The sequence below is a fragment of the Helobdella robusta genome, assembly GCF_000326865.2.
Source record: "Helobdella robusta unplaced genomic scaffold HELROscaffold_108, whole genome shotgun sequence".
In the NCBI taxonomy this organism is placed as follows: domain Eukaryota; kingdom Metazoa; phylum Annelida; class Clitellata; order Rhynchobdellida; family Glossiphoniidae; genus Helobdella; species Helobdella robusta.
In genome coordinates, this window is record NW_008703610.1 from 187,898 (window position 1) to 206,542 (window position 18,645).

General features: G+C 32.6%; 3 protein-coding genes across 3 annotated transcripts in view; all 3 read right to left on the minus strand.

The window, feature by feature from the left end:
* The window catches only part of HELRODRAFT_116895 (hypothetical protein), a 10,254-nt gene extending 997 nt beyond the window's left edge, over positions 1-9,257 (minus strand). The window contains exons 1-19 of the mRNA XM_009012498.1: positions 9,084-9,257; positions 8,592-8,699; positions 8,353-8,461; positions 8,083-8,143; positions 7,864-7,978; positions 6,519-6,608; positions 6,233-6,340; positions 5,995-6,063; positions 5,589-5,716; positions 5,316-5,433; positions 4,784-4,882; positions 4,478-4,590; positions 4,257-4,335; positions 3,603-3,707; positions 3,226-3,309; positions 2,872-2,967; positions 1,809-1,884; positions 1,472-1,601; positions 614-1,298 (exon numbers count right to left, since the gene is read on the minus strand). Of these exons, the coding sequence (XP_009010746.1) occupies positions 1,292-1,298; positions 1,472-1,601; positions 1,809-1,884; positions 2,872-2,967; positions 3,226-3,309; positions 3,603-3,707; positions 4,257-4,335; positions 4,478-4,590; positions 4,784-4,882; positions 5,316-5,433; positions 5,589-5,716; positions 5,995-6,063; positions 6,233-6,340; positions 6,519-6,608; positions 7,864-7,978; positions 8,083-8,143; positions 8,353-8,461; positions 8,592-8,603 (1,599 nt within the window). The 5' untranslated portion in view covers positions 8,604-8,699; positions 9,084-9,257 and the 3' untranslated portion in view covers positions 614-1,291. The remainder of the gene's footprint in view (positions 1-613; positions 1,299-1,471; positions 1,602-1,808; positions 1,885-2,871; positions 2,968-3,225; positions 3,310-3,602; positions 3,708-4,256; positions 4,336-4,477; positions 4,591-4,783; positions 4,883-5,315; positions 5,434-5,588; positions 5,717-5,994; positions 6,064-6,232; positions 6,341-6,518; positions 6,609-7,863; positions 7,979-8,082; positions 8,144-8,352; positions 8,462-8,591; positions 8,700-9,083) is intronic.
* Positions 9,258-10,434: 1,177 nt separating this feature from the next.
* On the minus strand, positions 10,435-12,914 carry HELRODRAFT_183467 (hypothetical protein; the record flags this gene model as incomplete). Its single annotated transcript, XM_009012499.1, has 2 exons — positions 10,435-11,223; positions 11,529-12,914. 2 exons carry the CDS (start codon positions 12,912-12,914, stop codon positions 10,435-10,437), a joined length of 2,175 nt encoding a protein of 724 aa, XP_009010747.1.
* A 1,992-nt stretch (positions 12,915-14,906) lies between these two features.
* HELRODRAFT_183468 (hypothetical protein) lies at positions 14,907-18,345 on the minus strand (the record flags this gene model as incomplete). Its single annotated transcript, XM_009012500.1, has 5 exons — positions 14,907-14,957; positions 15,068-15,139; positions 15,464-15,576; positions 15,812-15,908; positions 17,308-18,345. 5 exons carry the CDS (start codon positions 18,343-18,345, stop codon positions 14,907-14,909), a joined length of 1,371 nt encoding a protein of 456 aa, XP_009010748.1.
* Positions 18,346-18,645: the final 300 nt, after the last annotated feature.

The following is an 18,645-nucleotide window of genomic DNA, read 5'->3' on the forward strand; positions in this document are numbered from 1 at the left end:
ATGCGGATGGAGGATGTTTGAGCGCAGTTACGGCTAGAGTTCGTGTGGGATGGATGAAATTTAGGGAACTGGGTGGGGTATTGTGTGGAAAGAAATGGTCAGTGAAGATGAAAGGGAGGGTATATAAAGCATGTGTGAGAGCAGCGATGATATATGGTGGTGAAACTTGGGTGTTGAGGAGAGAGGAGGAAAGTGTACTGCAGAGGGCTGAAAGAGCTATGGTGAGGATGATGTGTGGGGTTAAAGTGAAGGATAGGAGGAGTAGTACAGAGCTGATGTCAATGATGGGACTGAATGAGGACATTGTGACATTGATAAGGAGATCGAGATTGCGGTGGTATGGACATGTGTTGAGAAGGGATGAAAGGGTCGGGATTAGGCGAGCGTTGGAGTTCGAGGTTGAAGGAGTGGTAGGAAGGGGTCGTCCGCGATTGGGATGGAGAGAGCAGGTGGAGAAGGACAGGGTGAAAGCGGGGTTGCGTGATACTGAGGCGAGTGACAGATGTGGATAGAGTCGAGGGGTATTTCGGTTTCATCATAGGTAGCCAAACGGCAACCCCCGATCTCGGGGAAAATGCCGTCTAAACGTGTGTTGTTGTTGTTGTAATAATAGCAATAATAATAGTAATAGTAAAACTGATAATTAACAATAGAAATAACAGCTAGAGCATACTCAAGTTTTTTCAAATATTTTTTCCAAACCAACAACACACATATATTATAATAACGTAGTAGAAAGATTATTCCATTTACCTGTACAGGCAAACAAACACACACATAAACACATCAACTAATAAATTCATAACAATAATAATAATAAAAATGTTCATAACCATAACGACAACAACAATATTTACTATTATTGTTGTTAAATAATAACAAATTAAAAAAAAATTTCATTTAATTCGTTCAATAAATATGTATAACTGATAAAACACACGAGGGAATGATAAAAAGAATAATAATAATAATAACAACAACAGAAATAATAATAATAACAACAATAACAATAATTGCCTGTCATACATTTAATTATACAATTCAAAATATTTCAACAATGAATGGCAACCAATTAACTAATCAATCAATGAATTATTCAATGAATTATTCAATCAGTTATTCAATCAGTTATTCAATCAATCAGTCAATCAATTAATCAATCAAAATAAAAAAAACAAAACATTGTCCTCAACAGTTTCTTGTCTATTATAAGTTGTTCTTCGAATAATAAACACGTAGTATGGACATTTGTGAGAGAGTAGAGTGTGTGTGCAACTGAACGAACGGTATATTATTTTCTGAAATTAAAAAAATGTAATTAATATAATTATTACGGTATTAATTAATTAATATTAAATAAACACTAATTAATAAGTAAATGTAAAAACAACTTCTAATAAGACCACACACACACACACACACACACACACACAAAACTAAACACACACACACACACAAAGACTACCACAACCTTCTTGCAGCAATGGAGCTCAGTGTTCTATGTCCACAGATGAATGTAGGAAGGCCAATGATACTCAAGTACTTGAGTGTTTCAAACATGTTCAATCGCAAGAAGTACAATCCATACAGAACAAAGATAGCTGTTGTGTTATGTTGTTGTTATACATACAACATTACTTGATTAAGCAAAAATGTACAAAATGCAGACAAACATATGAATACTTAAAAACATACAAAGAATCATATGCACATACCCAAACGTACATAGACATCCTACCACACATACACACACACAATTTACACATATACAGATACACACACAGACGCGCGCGTACAAACAGACCCACCTCCAATGCCAATGTGAAACATAAGCGCAAACAGCGACAGGGGAAAGTTGGACACATTAACTCCGATCATAATCCACTGTTTTTAAAATTATTATTTATAATTAAAATATTATTATTAATTATATTAATAACACTAACAATGAATAACAACAAAATATAGTAATAAAATTATAATTAAACAGAATGAAACAAAGAAATAAATCAAATGGATTAATTGAGTTCAAACAAAACATTAAGCGAGAGAGAAAGAGAGAAGTAGATGGAGAGAGATGAAGAGAGATGAAGAGAGAAAGAGATAAAGAAAAATAGAGAGAAGAAATGTAGGCATCCCTTAGACCAATCTCCTAAATGGAATAAATCAGGCTTGGGTGGAAGATGCCTATGTACAGCACATACATACAATCTTGCACCACATATCTAATACAAACATATACAAATGTATGTATATATATATATATAATATTAGTATACACACTAAAACATGTATATACTAACTAATTGATACATGCAGTGCTAAACTTGCAACGCTTTTGTAAAAAATTAATTTATAAAAAAAACGAAAATGAGAATAAGATGAAACAAAAAGGAATGATTATTTTCCAGAACAAAAACCACACACACGCACACACGCACACAAAGCACATATTAGGTAAAATGGAATGTAGGCATCCCTTAGACCAATCTCCTAAACATGAATATTTAAATTAGGCTTGGGTGGAAGATGCCTCTATGCAATCAACACATAACTTTCTTGCATAACATAACAAATGTAAAACATTTACACATGTGCACACATAAATGTATGTATATATATACATGGTATATACACATACATGTGCTGTTATGCTATAAATTGGAAGCACTGACTAATCGATTGAAATAACAAAAAACTAACAAATAAATATAAACTACACGTACAAACAGATCAAAACAAGGACAAACAGATCAAAAATAAAATACAAAACTAGATACAAACAAATCAAAACAGACAAACAGATCAAAAATAAAATACAAAACTAGATACAAACAAAAAAACTCAAATACCAAACAAAAACAAACAAACCAAAACGAGTAAAATGAGTACAGGCAGAAGCACAAGTCCGGTGAAAAATGCTGACACCGTACTTGGTGGTCGTTTCTCAGGCTCTCTGAACATATGCTGATGAGGAGTCGATGATGGTGAGTGAAAACAGATGATGAAGATGGGTGAAAGATGACAAAGACGATCAAAAAGATGAAGCCAGTGGTGAATAAATATGTGATAGATAAAAGTGATCACAGCAACTTCAATGGGGATGGACAGAGATGATTAAAGAGATGACGGAAAAATGTGATAATGATAATGAGAATAATGACCCCGATGGAGAGATAACAACGACAACACTGAAAAATAAAATGAGAAAAACTGAGAGAGTACCTTGATTTCAGGCTTGGCGGAATAGAGGTATGGATCAGAAGCTGGTGGTGTAGCATCATCACTGAATGTCAGTTTAACATCGGCCTGTCAATCAACAAACCAATCAACTAACTAACCACACAAACAATAAATAAATCAGCCAGCCAGCCAACAAACCATCCTACCAAACACAAAATAGTATAGAGTAGACAAAAGTTAAGCACAAACTCATCATGTTCATTAGCAATCTAACAAAAACATCTCTAAAGAAACCTCACAAAAAGCTATTCAGTCAAACAGACATACAAACACATATATACATACACTAACACAAATACGTGTGCAAACAAACAGACCGACACAAACACACACACACACACACACACAGACACACATACCAAAGTCCAGGACAGAGGATTCTCAATGATAGCATCACCAACAATCAAATCAACCAGATATCTTCCTGACAAACCGTTGAAGTCCTTTCCTTTCAATCCAATATTCTGACAACAATAACCATAACAACTTTTATCATCATCATCATCACATCATTCACAAGTAACATAACATCATTATCACCACAGATAACCGTGGCACTCCCATCATAATCCTCATTCCATTGCAGAAGAATGACTTGATACACAATACACAATGTAAGGTACACAATACACACGCAAGTATGTACATAGTAGCAGTAGCAGAAAACTACTACTGCTACTAGCGGTACTAATAATACTAGTCTGATCAGTAAGTTAGGAGTTTGTCATCATCATTAAAGTAATGATATCGTTTCTTCTTCTAGTCATCATGTCAGACTATGACAAAAAATTATTCTACGAAATATCACAAATAACATGGTATCAAAATTTATAGACGCATATTACGATGTAAAGCAATACCAAACAAAGTGTAAAGTTCAAGTAAGATCAAATACAAAATAGAATACAATACAAAAACAAAACCAAACACCCAATACAACATAATGAAAATACCAAACATCAAATACAAAACTGTACAATACAAAATGAAATACAATACAAAATGATACAAACCAGATCAAATTTATATGTCTCCTGGCCATCCTCTTCTGCCACATAGATGACTTCATGGTTGGTCTTCTGGTTCAGCAATCTATCATTTATATATATCAATCAATCAAGCAACTTTCCAATTAAACAACCAACCAACCAACAATTTAATCAAGCACCCTAATCACCCGACAATTTAACTGGCTAGCATTTTAATCAAACAACTTTCCAACCAGCCAACCAACCTCACAAATGTTTGGTGGGCATGAAGAAACTTATCGGTAGCAGAATCAACAATACTGAACTTGACGACAAACTTCTGATGGTAATCCGCCTCCAGTGTCACTTTATTCGGCTGCTCGACTCTGTTTAGCATTATTAAATTTATATAATTACAATAGTGGTGATAATTATCAGCTCAATAAACAGCAAATCTTCATATTATTATTTTTAAACACCAAAAAAGCAAGCACATAGAAAACCTACTGTAAAATAATATGCAACTGAACAACAGTAATGGGAATATTAATATTAACGACATAATGGACAACGACTAACTTGTGGGACTTCAAAACCGTCCCCTGCTCTCTATCCTGAATCAAGACCTCAACATTCTTAATGGCCATCCTTGTTATAACCTTGACCTTGACCTAGTTGCATAAATAAATATTAATCTCAAACATTATCATCGCCAACACAATCACTGGAATATTACTTTCATCATAAATGGGAATCATCACACCTCAGTTATCGTCAACTCATTAATTATAAAACGGCAGCATATAGCAGCTCAATACAAATCACTAAATCAATACAAATCAATGCATGCACTGGCTGTTCAGATATAGATAGGATATATATCATCTTAGGCCCATAAACAAAGTGGCCATCATTGGATTGACAGATATATATTATGTATCATCCTTACAATATGCCAGTTTTTATTATAAAACTTTTACAAGTAAAGCACATAAAACATGCACGTATAGAAATGCAACCATACAAAAATAAGCAAATAACATACACCCCACATACAAAAAAACATACATACACAGACAGACACAGGCATACAGACACACACACCTCAGCATCTTGATTTCCTAAAAGTTTGACATCTTCCCTGGCTGAAGTAGCTGAGAGAACAATCCTATAAAAACCAATTGCGGGTTTCAACTGGTACAAATCCAATTCATGCTGGGTCCTGAATAACAGAATGAAGAAAAAGAATGAGGATGTAAAAGAGAAAAATACAAAAAAGAGCAAGAGAATCAGAAATGATGTGATTACTGAGGAGAGATAGATAGATAGAAAGAGAGAGAGAAAGAGAGAGAGAAAGAGAGAGAGAGATAAACTTACACATCAGTTTTGGATGGAGTAAGTGTTTTCTTACTAAGGATGACAGCATTGTCAGTGATGTGGCGAGCTGTTTCCGCAACTACCGTCAACTTCTCTACGGCACCTCCTAACAGGTCAACGACCTTTACCTGGATGACGGAGAGATGGATGGAAAGATAAAAAAGAAAGTTAATTACCGTCAGTCAATCTCTCATTCACTTCATTCTTTTATCTGGGGCAGATGAATGGTTTATTTTCAACCATTCCATCATTCATTCATTCACTCAAGACCATCATAAAACTCAAATCATTCGTTTATCAATTCACCAATTCACTCTGTTATCTGTGGCGGTGGATGAATTATTATTATCAATCATTCAATCAATCAATCAAACATTCATTCATTCATCCAGTCACCATCACTTACAGAAATCACAGGACTCTTGTCAGACACCGAAACCGAGCTAGTCAATGCAACAGCAATCGGTGTATAGAACTGAAAAGAATGACAGCAAATACTAAATTAAGAAACTAATCTAAAAAAAATCTCCATCATCATAATTATCAACTTCATCATTTTTTTCATCATTACCATAATTCTCCCCCCCCCTTCATTATCCTCTCTCTCTCTCTCTCTCTCTCTCCTCTCTCTCTCTCTTACTTACCTTACTAGTGGCAATAGAGTGAACAGCACAGATGACAAGTGATGCATCAATTATCGACGTGGTGTGCTTTCGTGCCAGTAGGTAGTTGGCAAATTTTATTATTTTATCCTGGCAAGAAAGAATTAAAAATTAACTAATGAATCAATCAATCAATCAACCAGCCAGTCAATCAATCCACCAGTCAATCAATCAACCAGTCAATCAATCAATCAACCAAGCCAAACAAATTATTAGATGAACCAGCAACACTGAAAACATTCACGTCAGTCAGAGATGCAGAACTAACATCGGCTATGGCAGGCTTCAAGTTAGCGACGACTGACAGTAGATGCGATGAGTAGATGACAGACGCCGTCGGCCTCAGTCCACTCTCAAACTATGAAATGATGACAACAACTATAATGACGATGAAGTTTCCGCATTGGTGATGATGACGACACCACAGTAGTAATAATTTAACATACGTACATTAGTAAGGCAAGAAATAGCATGTAGCAAATAGTAAGAGCAGTATCAACTGATGGATTTAGTAGTATATAGCATATATATATATATATATATATATATATATATATATATATATATATATATACACATATACATATATATAGTAGTATATACTAGAAAGATTACATACACAATAGTATTTGAAGTATCAAGCTGAAGATATTCGAGATACACACTAACAAAACGAAATTAACACTTTAAAAACACAGGCTCAGATGAACTTCATAATCACCTATATGACTTTTTATCATAGGATTGACAGACTGTTTATTAACTGTTTCATCATCATAGCCAATGCTAAATAAACCCATGTGCATACAAATTGAATAATACATGAAATGAAAAAAATTTAGTAAAAAAAATATTAAGGAGTAGCAGTGGTTACTTAACAAGACAAGCCAACAACAACTAAACTTTTATTTTCACACATCAATTTAAGGATAGACACATTGGCTAGCTCAGATAACCATTATAATCAGCCAGATGATTCTTATCATAGGATTGACAGATTGTTATGAATGTGTTTCATCATCAGGGCATAGCCAATGTAGTATACACATTTTAAAAAAAGCTCCTAAATCACATAAAATAAAATTAGTATAGGAACAGCAATACATCTGCAGCAGTAACAATACTCATAGAAAGTAACAAGGAAAAATGAATAGTTAGTAATCAGTAGCAGCAGTAATAACTAAATTAAGTAGCAGAGCAACAAAAATACAGTAAAACTTTCATTCACATAAACTTGGCTCAGATAAACCTTATAATCATTTTAAATGACTTTTATCATAGGATTGACAGACTGTTATTAAGTTTTTCATCATCATGGCCAATATTAACTGAATGTTTATTAATGAAAAGCAAAGCATTCCTACAATATGAAATATACACATAGAATACAATACAAAACAATACAAAATAAAATACTCCTTAACTGAATACAAGACAAAAACACCACTTTTAAATACAGCACAGATTACAATACAAAGTCAGAACATAACACCTTTGTGAATAAATACGTAAACAACAGTATTCTTGAATACAGAATGCATGTTACAATACAAAATAGTGTCTTGAGTACAGGAAAAAACTTTTCGATGCAAAGTAAAAATTATATAAAATACCTGTAAATATTCCTCATTGATCTCGTCGGCCTGTGCAACGATGTCCTCGATCAAATCGTGAACTTTTTTCAAATCGCCAGTCAGCAATGAGGCAGTGTAGAATACATTTGCATAACTATAATTCAGTGCCAGGAAACAAATAATAATTTTTTTATTATAATTAAAAAATATATAATTACATAACATAAAAATTACATAAACAAAAATTATATTATTTACGCAAATGGTGAATCCTCAGTCTTTAGGGCTTCAGTTAGAAGGTTTAAAACATCTTTGGGTACTGCAAAGAAAGGGAAATATTTCTTAAAAATAAACAAATATTCTCAGACTATAATTTTAAAACTTTATACAAAATCTGAATTATTGTAAGTTTCAAGCTATCAGAAACTGAAAATCCAACTAGATCTACATCATAACCCTTCCCAATGATGAAGGATAATTATGAATAATTGTAAGTTTCAACAGATTTCAAAAAACAAAATTCCTAACCAGGTTTTCCAAGATTGTTTAAAGCTGTTACAGAATGGAACATTGTATGGGTCGTGGCCCCAGATTTGACGGCAGAAGACAACAGACTTTCAGCTTCACTCCAAGATACCTTGAATTTAATTATTTAAAAAAATATTTTTATTTATCAATCTAATTTATAATTTTCAAGTTATAATAACAGAATCTAAGTAAAAAAGGCTTAGGTCCTAATTTTTTTATTTTAAAATGCATTTTTGTACCTGGCAAGGCATTCCGTCAGCTGCTAACTTTTTAGTGACAACCGATGCATAATATATCAGAGATATGTCGTTTGTTTTCAGATTTTTCTTCACATCTTCACAAACTTTCTAAAATAATATAATAAACTAAATAAAGTGTAAGTTTTTGCAACCAAATATGATAAATCAAATAAAAAAATTATGTGGCTAGGTCATTAGATCTTAGAGATTGAGCATAATTGAAAAAACTGTGCTAAACAACAAGTAATCAATTAGTGTTAGATAGACACTGAATGAATGAATGAAAATAATGAAAAACCTAGCTAAGTACTTTGATCACATCATGAAAATTTAAATATTTGAAAAATTCAACATGGACCTCAACGAACAGTCGTTGGGCTGTTATTGTTAATCAATAAAAAACATGGACCCAGTCCACAAAATGTTAAAAAATGAAATTTAAACTGTTTGTGACATCTAAAAATTGACATATGAGAAATCTTGTTTACAAACCTTTGAATCGGTAAATTTTTCATTTAGAACACCCAAGCCTTTGGCAGCGAAGGACAAATCTTGTAGAGTTTCAGCCGAATTAAACACTAATTTTAGCCGGTCCTTGTCGGCAGGAGTTATGTACGTCGAAGGCGTCAATGCATTCACTGAGATAAGCACGAAACCAATCGTGAAAATAAAACCTGCAAATTTAAATATCAAATAAATAAAAAATAACAAATTTGATGAAGGAAAAAAGACAAAATTTCATAGAAGGAGTACGTCACCTAAGGAGTCCATGTTTAAAAAAGGAAAGACTAAATATAAGCCATGCGCCAGCTCATTTCCGGATGCAATGCTACATTATTTTTAAACAGGGGAAGACCTAGCGATCGTTATATAATGGTAGCTAAAAGAAAGCTGAACTAAGTAATATAGTACCTTATTTTTTTAATGTGGCGTTGATGTGGTATATTAAGCTAGCAGTAATGTATAATTTGATAATGAAAATCCCGACGTTTTTGAGAAATAAATAGTAACTTGAATCGACCGAATAGTTATCATTATGTGTTATAGAACATAAACTATAGTTCGATTTTTTGAAATGTGGCGCTGATATAGTGATTAAAGCTAGTAGTTTTTACTATATTCATGTTGTACTTAATCTACTGGGCATGAAAATGTATAATTTGATGATGGAAACCCTGAATAATTAACACCAATCGATAAATTTATCATATTGACATATATAATTCCCTTCAGCCTGAGTTCTTGCTGGCCATATTCTTGTCATTTTTCAGACTGATTAGACAATATTCGGTACAACAATTCAATCGAAATTTGATTAATGACCAACAAATTCCTTATTTTATTTCATCTTTATGGTATGAATCTCAAATTTATTCAACTTAAACTCTTAAATTGTGTCATTAAATTGAAATTGTTGTATTTAAAAAGTTTATCACAGAAAAGCTTGGATGCATTTTGTTATAAATTGACATGTGATATATATATATATATATATATATATATATGATATATATGTATATAATTATACATACATCACAATTTGACATCATATCACGTATCCTCATTCATATAGATGATGATAGACCATAAAATGTGATGACGACGATGGTGATGATGATGACGATGATTATGATTGACAGTGATGATGGTGATGAATTGCAGTATCACATGGGATTATGATATGAATCGAAAGACTAGCGTTTTTTATATATAAAAACTGTTAAAATATAAATATATTTATACATGTACTTATATGTAATGAATATGTAAATTAAATAAATTATATAAAAATATAGAGAAAGAGAAAGAGAGAGAGAGAGAGAGAGAGAGAGAGAGAGAATTATTATTTTGGTTTATCTACGCTAACGTTTATATCCACTTCAAATGTTTTAAATTCGCAGCAGCAGCAGCATTTTCCATCATCAACGTTCTCCAATTTATCATTATCCTTGCTGTAACATTTATAACAAAAATACTCGACGAGACAGTGATTATCGATTTCGTATTTAATCGGTATTCGCTCGTAAATGGAATACCGACAGACTGGACAGGTACATCCCTGTTTTAGGTGCTCTTGCAGGCAGTCGTGGTGAAACAAATGACCGCATTTTATTATGGTGGTTTTGGCCTCGTGTAATAAGAAATGTTTTAGGCAAATTAGGCATTTATTTTTGCGGTCCAAATTAAAAATATTATTGTCATCATCATCATCATTATACTTATAATTGCTATTGTTTTCGTAATCATCATCATTTCCTCCTCCGCCTTTTTCTTCTTCTTCTTCTTCTTCTTCTTCTTCTTCTTCTTCTTCTTCTTCATAATAATAATAATAATCGGTATCGGTGTCGGTATGATCAGTATCGATGTAATAATCATTTTCAAAACCGTTAATATTTTTATTTCTACCGATAATATTACATTCACTGTCACTAGCTGAATTATTGTTTATGTTATTATTATTATTATTATTGTTGTTGTTGTTGTTGTTGCTGTGTTTGTTGTTGTTGCTATAGTGGTTGTTGTTGTTGCTATTGTTGTTATTATTATTTTTATTCTTTTTGTTTCTCAACGCTTTTGCAATATCGCCACAAAGGTGTACTTTACATGATATCGGAATTCCAGGGCCGCCGATCTGTAAATATAAAATTAATTAATTAATAATATTTGTAATTATAAGAAAATCATAAATAATAATAATAATAATAATAATAGTATCATAATCAATAACAACAACAATAATAATAATAATAATAGGAACATCCTTTTATTTTCTAACTCCAAATACCAAATATCAATAATGAAATAATTATAAAATCCTATAAATCTAAAATACTCGTCACTGCAGGTGAGTACATTTTAAACGGAGTGGATTAATAATAATAATAATAATAATAATTATTAATAATAATAATAATTATTATTATTATTATTACTGACGATTAAGATGTCAAGAGATCTGCTTTTTCTCCTTCTTCTAGCTAACTGTCCCTTTATAAAGTGCGCAACGTATCCACAATCGTAAAATACGTAAAAAAAATCGTTGTTGAGTCGTTGTTGTTGCTGCTGTGGCTGCTGTTGTGGTTGTTTTGATTGCTGCTGTTGAGGATGAAGACGACCGTGGTCTTGCTGTAAATGAAACTTCAATAGCAAAGTATGTCGTTTTTCTAAGATGTACTGCTGTTTTTTAAGACATTTATCTCGATCTTGGATTCGATGCGGGTGAACTCTCAAGTACGCATCGCGCACGTGTTTGATATCTTCTTGTAGTTCTTGCCACTGCTGACGATTCGCTTGCAGATGCTGGTTGAGGTAAAGGCTTCTCGTCATGTATTCGTTGTATTCTCTGTGGAGTTCTATCAACTTTTCTAGAATTTTTATCAATATTTTGAGTTGTAGGTAAATCTTTGCAATTTTTCTGTTAATTCGTTTGAATTTTTTTAAACCTTTCACTTGCGCCTGACTTTGTTTTTGTTGTAGTCGTAGCAGCTGTCCCAACAGCCACTGATGATGTGGCGGTAGTAATTCATTGTCGCTATTGTCGTCATCGTTGTCTTCTTTATCATCTTTTTTTTCTTCCGATTGAGTTTTTTGTTGTTGTTGTTGTTTTTCATCATAGTCGTCATCAGAATTATCATAACCATCATAACTTCCGTAATAAGTATCATCATCATCTTCTTCATCAACATAATAATGATCGTCAGAATTGTCATCTTTTATTTTTGACGAAGACTTTTGTTGCAGTTGTTTTGGGCTTACATTTGGATCGCGGTATTCATCATATTCATCATCAGTGTCAGCTTCATCATCTGCCCCGTCTCCATCTTCTCCTGTTATTTGTTTCAAACTCTCAATCACATCACCCAGCTCTCTCTCGCGCTCTTTCAATTTGTCTATTTCTCTATCCAAACGGTTCTGATGTTTCTGACAATGTAGCAATTGTTGTACCAGCAGCTTGTGTTCTTTTGTGTTGTTGTTCAGCTGTTTCTGTAGAGATTTCTCTTCTAATTCCCTCATTTGGTGCTTTTCAAAACTTAAGTTTTGCTGCTGTCGATGATGTTTGCGAAATTGTGCCAGCTGTTGTTGCAGTTGCTCTTCTATATGCTTCTCGGTAAACTCAAACAGGGAAAATTCGTGTTTTGTAGAGCTCTGCCTAAGAAAATACGGTATCCGACTTGGGTATTCGCCGACTCGACGGTACTTCGGTAGTCGTTGTCGGATTGGAAAGAATGGCTTAGATTCGGTGTTCAATTTCTTTCGGTTTCGTCTTTTTCTGTTTTGTTGCTGTTTTTCTATCGTACTCGCTACATCATAGATGCCTTCCATTTGTCGGAATGGTCGAAATCGCCGCCCTTGTTGGTCAGTCAGCAAAGTTGCTTCACTATTCATTATACTCCGCAAGCAGCAAGTCGGTATAGTGGTCAGATATTTGCCGATTCGTCGGTGATTCGCTCGTCGTCTTTGCCGGATTCGACCGCTCGATTGAATATCGAGTTTATTACGGTTTTTTTGATCATTGATTTTTATCGCTGATGCTATTTGTCGTCCTTTTATAATTTTATCTAAAGTGTCCTATGAAATATTTATTATTATGATTATTAATATTAATAATATTAATAATAATATTTTTAATATTATTGTTGTGTTATTGATAGGGCGAATATTAGATTTTATTGAAAATAAAAAATCATAAATAATTGTAATGAGGATGAAAATATAAATTTTAATTATTCAGTATTATGGTTGTGATTATAATTAAATAATAATTAATAATAATTATAATAATATTAACCATGAACATTTGCATGCAGTCAGATATCCTATCCTCGATTTGAACGATTTCGGCATCCATATTATTACAAATTATCCTATAATAAAAATTATATTAATTATCAATAAATTATGATAATTACCGTTTTTATTTAATGTAGTTATTTTATATTTATATACTTATTTGTTAGTGTTTTATTCATTTATTTAATAATTAAATAATTACATATTATTCAATCAACCAGTGTTAATTAATTTAATTATTTTAAAAAAATTGGCTTAATATTAATAAAAATAAAATTATGTTTTGCAAGCAAACACTCCTTCACTTATAATGATAATATTTTAATGGATTTTGCTTACGTGTGTGTGTGTGTGTGTGTGTGTGTGTGTGTGTGTGTGTGTGTGTGGCTTACGTGTGTGTGTTCTTTTGGAGCAGTATTGTAAAGCAATTTACTAGAAAATAATGTTTAAAATAGGAAAACTGTTCGTTCGTTAACAATCATTAAAATAAAGAAAGCAAAAATTTTATGTCGTAATTAAATATACATCCAAGTTAATAAGTGATTGCGTAAAGTCAAAGAAAAACCTCTTTTTTTCTCTCTCTCTCTCTCCCTTGTGTCAACGTCCCTCTCTCACTTATATAACTGTAATCTGAGTACACTGAACAGGGATCAATCTTCGTATCGAGAACTGGAAAATCGTGTGAACAAATCACTAGATCTGACACTGTACCGCCAGACACATGCGTTTGTTGATTAACATGATTCACCAGTTGGAACGTATCAAGTAGTTCATGTAGTCGTAGAGTAATAGGACTATATCTCTTCTCAACTTGAATGTTAAAATTACTCATAAGTACAACTTAGAAATCAACTCTACAACAAAGAATACTGGAGTCATCTGTTCAAAACCAGGTCTATAGAGGGCAACAAAACAGAACTGATCAATCCCAATCTTCATTCTCCAAGAACATCTGCCGTGTATAAAACAAATAATAAGGGTCTTAACACCGAGCCGTGTGGCGTATCTGACAAATTGTTACTAAACAGATTTTGTTGCGTTCGATCCGTCAAGTAAGACTGAAACCAGAATTTTCCTGTTCCCGATATACCAAATTGCTTCTCCAAACGGTCCAGCAAAATACCATGATCGGCGCAATCGAACACTCCACTCATGTTTAAAAGCGCCAAGATGTATGTATGTATGTATGTATGTATGTATGTATGTATGTATGTATGTATGTATGTATGTATGTATGTACGTATATATGTCAAAACGTATACAAATATGTTAATGAGCAAAACAATAAACACAATGTGCACAATCAACACTTTTATTGTCATTGATACAACCATTGTATACCAAATAAAGGCATTTTTTTTGCCGTCAATAAATTTAAAAATATAAATAATAATGAAAAAATATATTATAATTATTTAAAATTGTTATTATCATTATCGTCATAATTACAAGTGATAACATTGGTGTCATTTTGTAACTTTAAACAAGGATGACTTCATCAGTACGTCATTAATAAAATTCTAATCAGTCGTATATGGTGTAGGTGTAACCATCTTCATTAAATGAATAAATACGCTGTAAAAAATTAAAATTTATTTTTATTAATAATATTATTATTGCTATAATAATTATAATAATTATTGTTATTCATAAAAATAATAATCTATAGTTAATTGTGGTCATACCCGGCTCAATCTGAGTTTTGGAACCCTGTTACCCAAATGGTACTTGGCGATATCAGGTAACTTATTGCATTTCTATGGACGAAAAAAAACAAAGAAATAAAAATATACTTGTTGTGTGAAAACAAAGAGATGGAAATATATCTTAGACAAAATCCCGAAAACAAACACATGTAGACTTTGTTTTATCACAATGGCTGATTTGGTGGCTTGATGGCTGATTTGATCAATTTGATGGTTGAGACAAAAAATAATTAAAATATATTTTAATTTTTATTTATTTATTATTATTATTTACTTATTTATTTATTATTTACAAATGGTATAATAAAATGATTACCAAAAATTATATATATATATATATATATATATATATATATATATATATAGTTTAATAACCGTTTGAATAAAAGGTGAAGATCTTCCAGATGTTTCTGAGTCCGAAATGTAGGAAGTTGAACCCGAACCGGAAGTATGTGACGAGCAATAATTCCCTTCTTTGTTATTTATATCTATGGTGTTTTGAATTTGTTATATTATCTATGGAGTGTTTGCTTCGATTGTTTTATGTCCATGGTGTGTTCTTATCGAGTGATAATGAAGAAAAAAATCACTGAAATGTTTGAATGAAAGGTTAAGCGACAAATGGATGAATGAATTACGAATTAGCTAATGAATGAATGAATTAATGAACAAATGAATGAATGAATGAATGATTGAACAAATGAAAGGACAAAAACAACAAACCATCTATAATAAGCCCGACTTCTTTAATTATGCAAGCATCTTCGTAAGCTTCTTTATCATCTTTTTGAATCTTTATCTCCGCTGTTTGGCTTGGTCCCTTTTAGATACGAATACATTAAAAACATACATACAAAAAGAAACACACACACACACACACACACATACATACAAACGTACACACATCCATACAACTTACAGACATACACACATATACATACCCCACGCATATAAGTCGAAGTCACACAAACAAACATACAAACATACATAGATACAAACAAACATACACACACATATACATACAAACAAACATACATACAAACAAACATACAAACGAACAAACATACATACAAACATACCTGTGACGGTCCAATACATGTATAAAAAGATTCCTGGCTCAAATAAGGCACATTCAACATTGGTGATAACGACGATGATTTTAAAGGTAATTGTGATAATGATGATAATAACGATGATGAAGGTAATGATGACGGGGGTAATAATGATGATGATGATGATAACGAAGCGAGCGGCGGTGATGATAATGATGAACATTCATATTTGTCAATGTAGATTTTTACGTCATCTTCATTACCACCATTATCGTCCCCACCATCAGGTCCAGTATTATCAATATGACGACGACGACGACGATGATTATGATGATGATGACGTTCATGCTGTCGGTTATGATAACGATCACGACGATTAAGATCAGTATCATAGGCACTATTCGTCCCGGTGAATAGATTACTGACCAGTCTACTGCTAATAAAATTATCATCATTCTTATTATTACCACTATTGTTATTATTACTGTTGTTGTTGTTATTATTGTTGTCGTTGTTGTTGTTGTCATGAATTGGAAAGCATTTCATAGGCGTATAATATTGACTGCTTCTATCATCATCATCATCGTCGTTATTATTATTATTATCGTCATTATCATTATATTTGCATCTTGTTTTTATCAAATTATTAGTAGTAGTAGTAGTAGTAGCAGTAGTAGTAGCAGCAGCAGCAGTATTAGCAGCAGCAGCAGTAGTAGCAGTAGTAGTAGTAATAACGCAATCCTCCTCATCATCCTCCTCCTCATCATCATCGACATCGTACACAATACTGCTGACGCTAATTGCATGCTTACTCTCATTACTAATACTAGCAAATTTACATTTTGTATGAATACCTCTGTCACTACTACTACTACCACCACTATTACTACTACTACCACTACAACTACCACTACTACTACCACTACTACTACCACCACCACCACTACTACTACTACCACTACTACTAATAACGCCACAACTACCACTACTACTACTAACGCCACAACTACTACTACAACCACCAGCAGCAGCAGCGTGGCCACCGCTAACTACAATACTACTTATGGTAGTAATATTATCGCTACTATTATTTTCATCATTAATATTATCATTGATGAACTTATCATCGCTATCTACATCATCACTATCATCATCAACAACAACAACCACAACATCACTATTATCATTATTATTATTGTTATTATTATTATTAATAATCGAATTACTAGTAGTAGTAGTAGTAGTAGTAGTAGTAGTAGTAATAGAAGCAGCAGCAGCAGCAGTAGTAGTAGTAGTAGTAGCAGCAGTAGAAGCAGCAAAAGCGGTAGTAGTAGCAGTAGTAGTGATTGTAGCGTCTATAACGGTATCGTCATCAGAGAATGATACGGAAATAACACTAGGTTCACGATTCAAAGCATTATTATCATCATCATCATTAGTATTAATAGCAGTAGTAGCGGTAGTAGCAACAGCAGCCACTACAGAAGCAGTAGCAGCGACGACCACAGAGGCAGTAGTAGGCGCAGTAGTAGCCACAGCCGCCGCAGCTGTGTTACAATCGTCGATACTGCCGGTGCTACATTCTGAATTGTAAAATACGCACTCCTCCACAAGGTAGAAATCCCCACAATCAAATGTATCATTACCATCATCATTATCATCATTATTATTATTATTATCATCATTGAGAATCAAATCATCATAATCAAATGTATCATTACCATCATCATCATTATCATTATTATTATTATTATCATTATCATTATTATTATTATTATCATTATTATTATTATTATTATTATTATTATTATTATTATCATTGAGAATCAAATCATCATAATCAAATGAATTATTATTATTATTATTATTATTATTGAGAAACAAATCATCATAGTCGAATGAATTATCATCATCGTTATTATCATTACTATTATTATTATCATTATCATTATCAACATCAAGATACCATTCTCCATTAACAAATGTACCATCATCCTTTTTATTCTTCTTCTTCTTATTATTATTATTATTATTGTTGTTGTTGTTGTTGTTGTTGCTGTTATCATTATCATTATCATCGTTTGAAAAATCATCGTCATCATCATCGTCGTCATCATATGGAATCTGCGTCTGCAGCTGTTTATCGGCGTACGATATGACCGATGATGATGATGATGATGTGTATGGTGATGATGATGAAGTCATTTCTGACATTGATTTCGGTGGTGGTAACGAAGCTGATGTTGGTGACGATGTCGTCGTTGCTGCTGCTGATGATGATGATGTTGTTATTGGTGGTGATGATGATGATATTGTTACTGATGATGATGATGGCGTTATTTGTGGTGATGATGATATTGTTACTGATGATGATGATGGCGTTATTTGTGGTGATGATGATGATGATATTGTTACTGATGATGATGATGATGGCGTTATTTGTGGTGATGATGATATTGTTACTGATGATGAAGATGATGTTGTTATTGGTGGTGATGATGATAT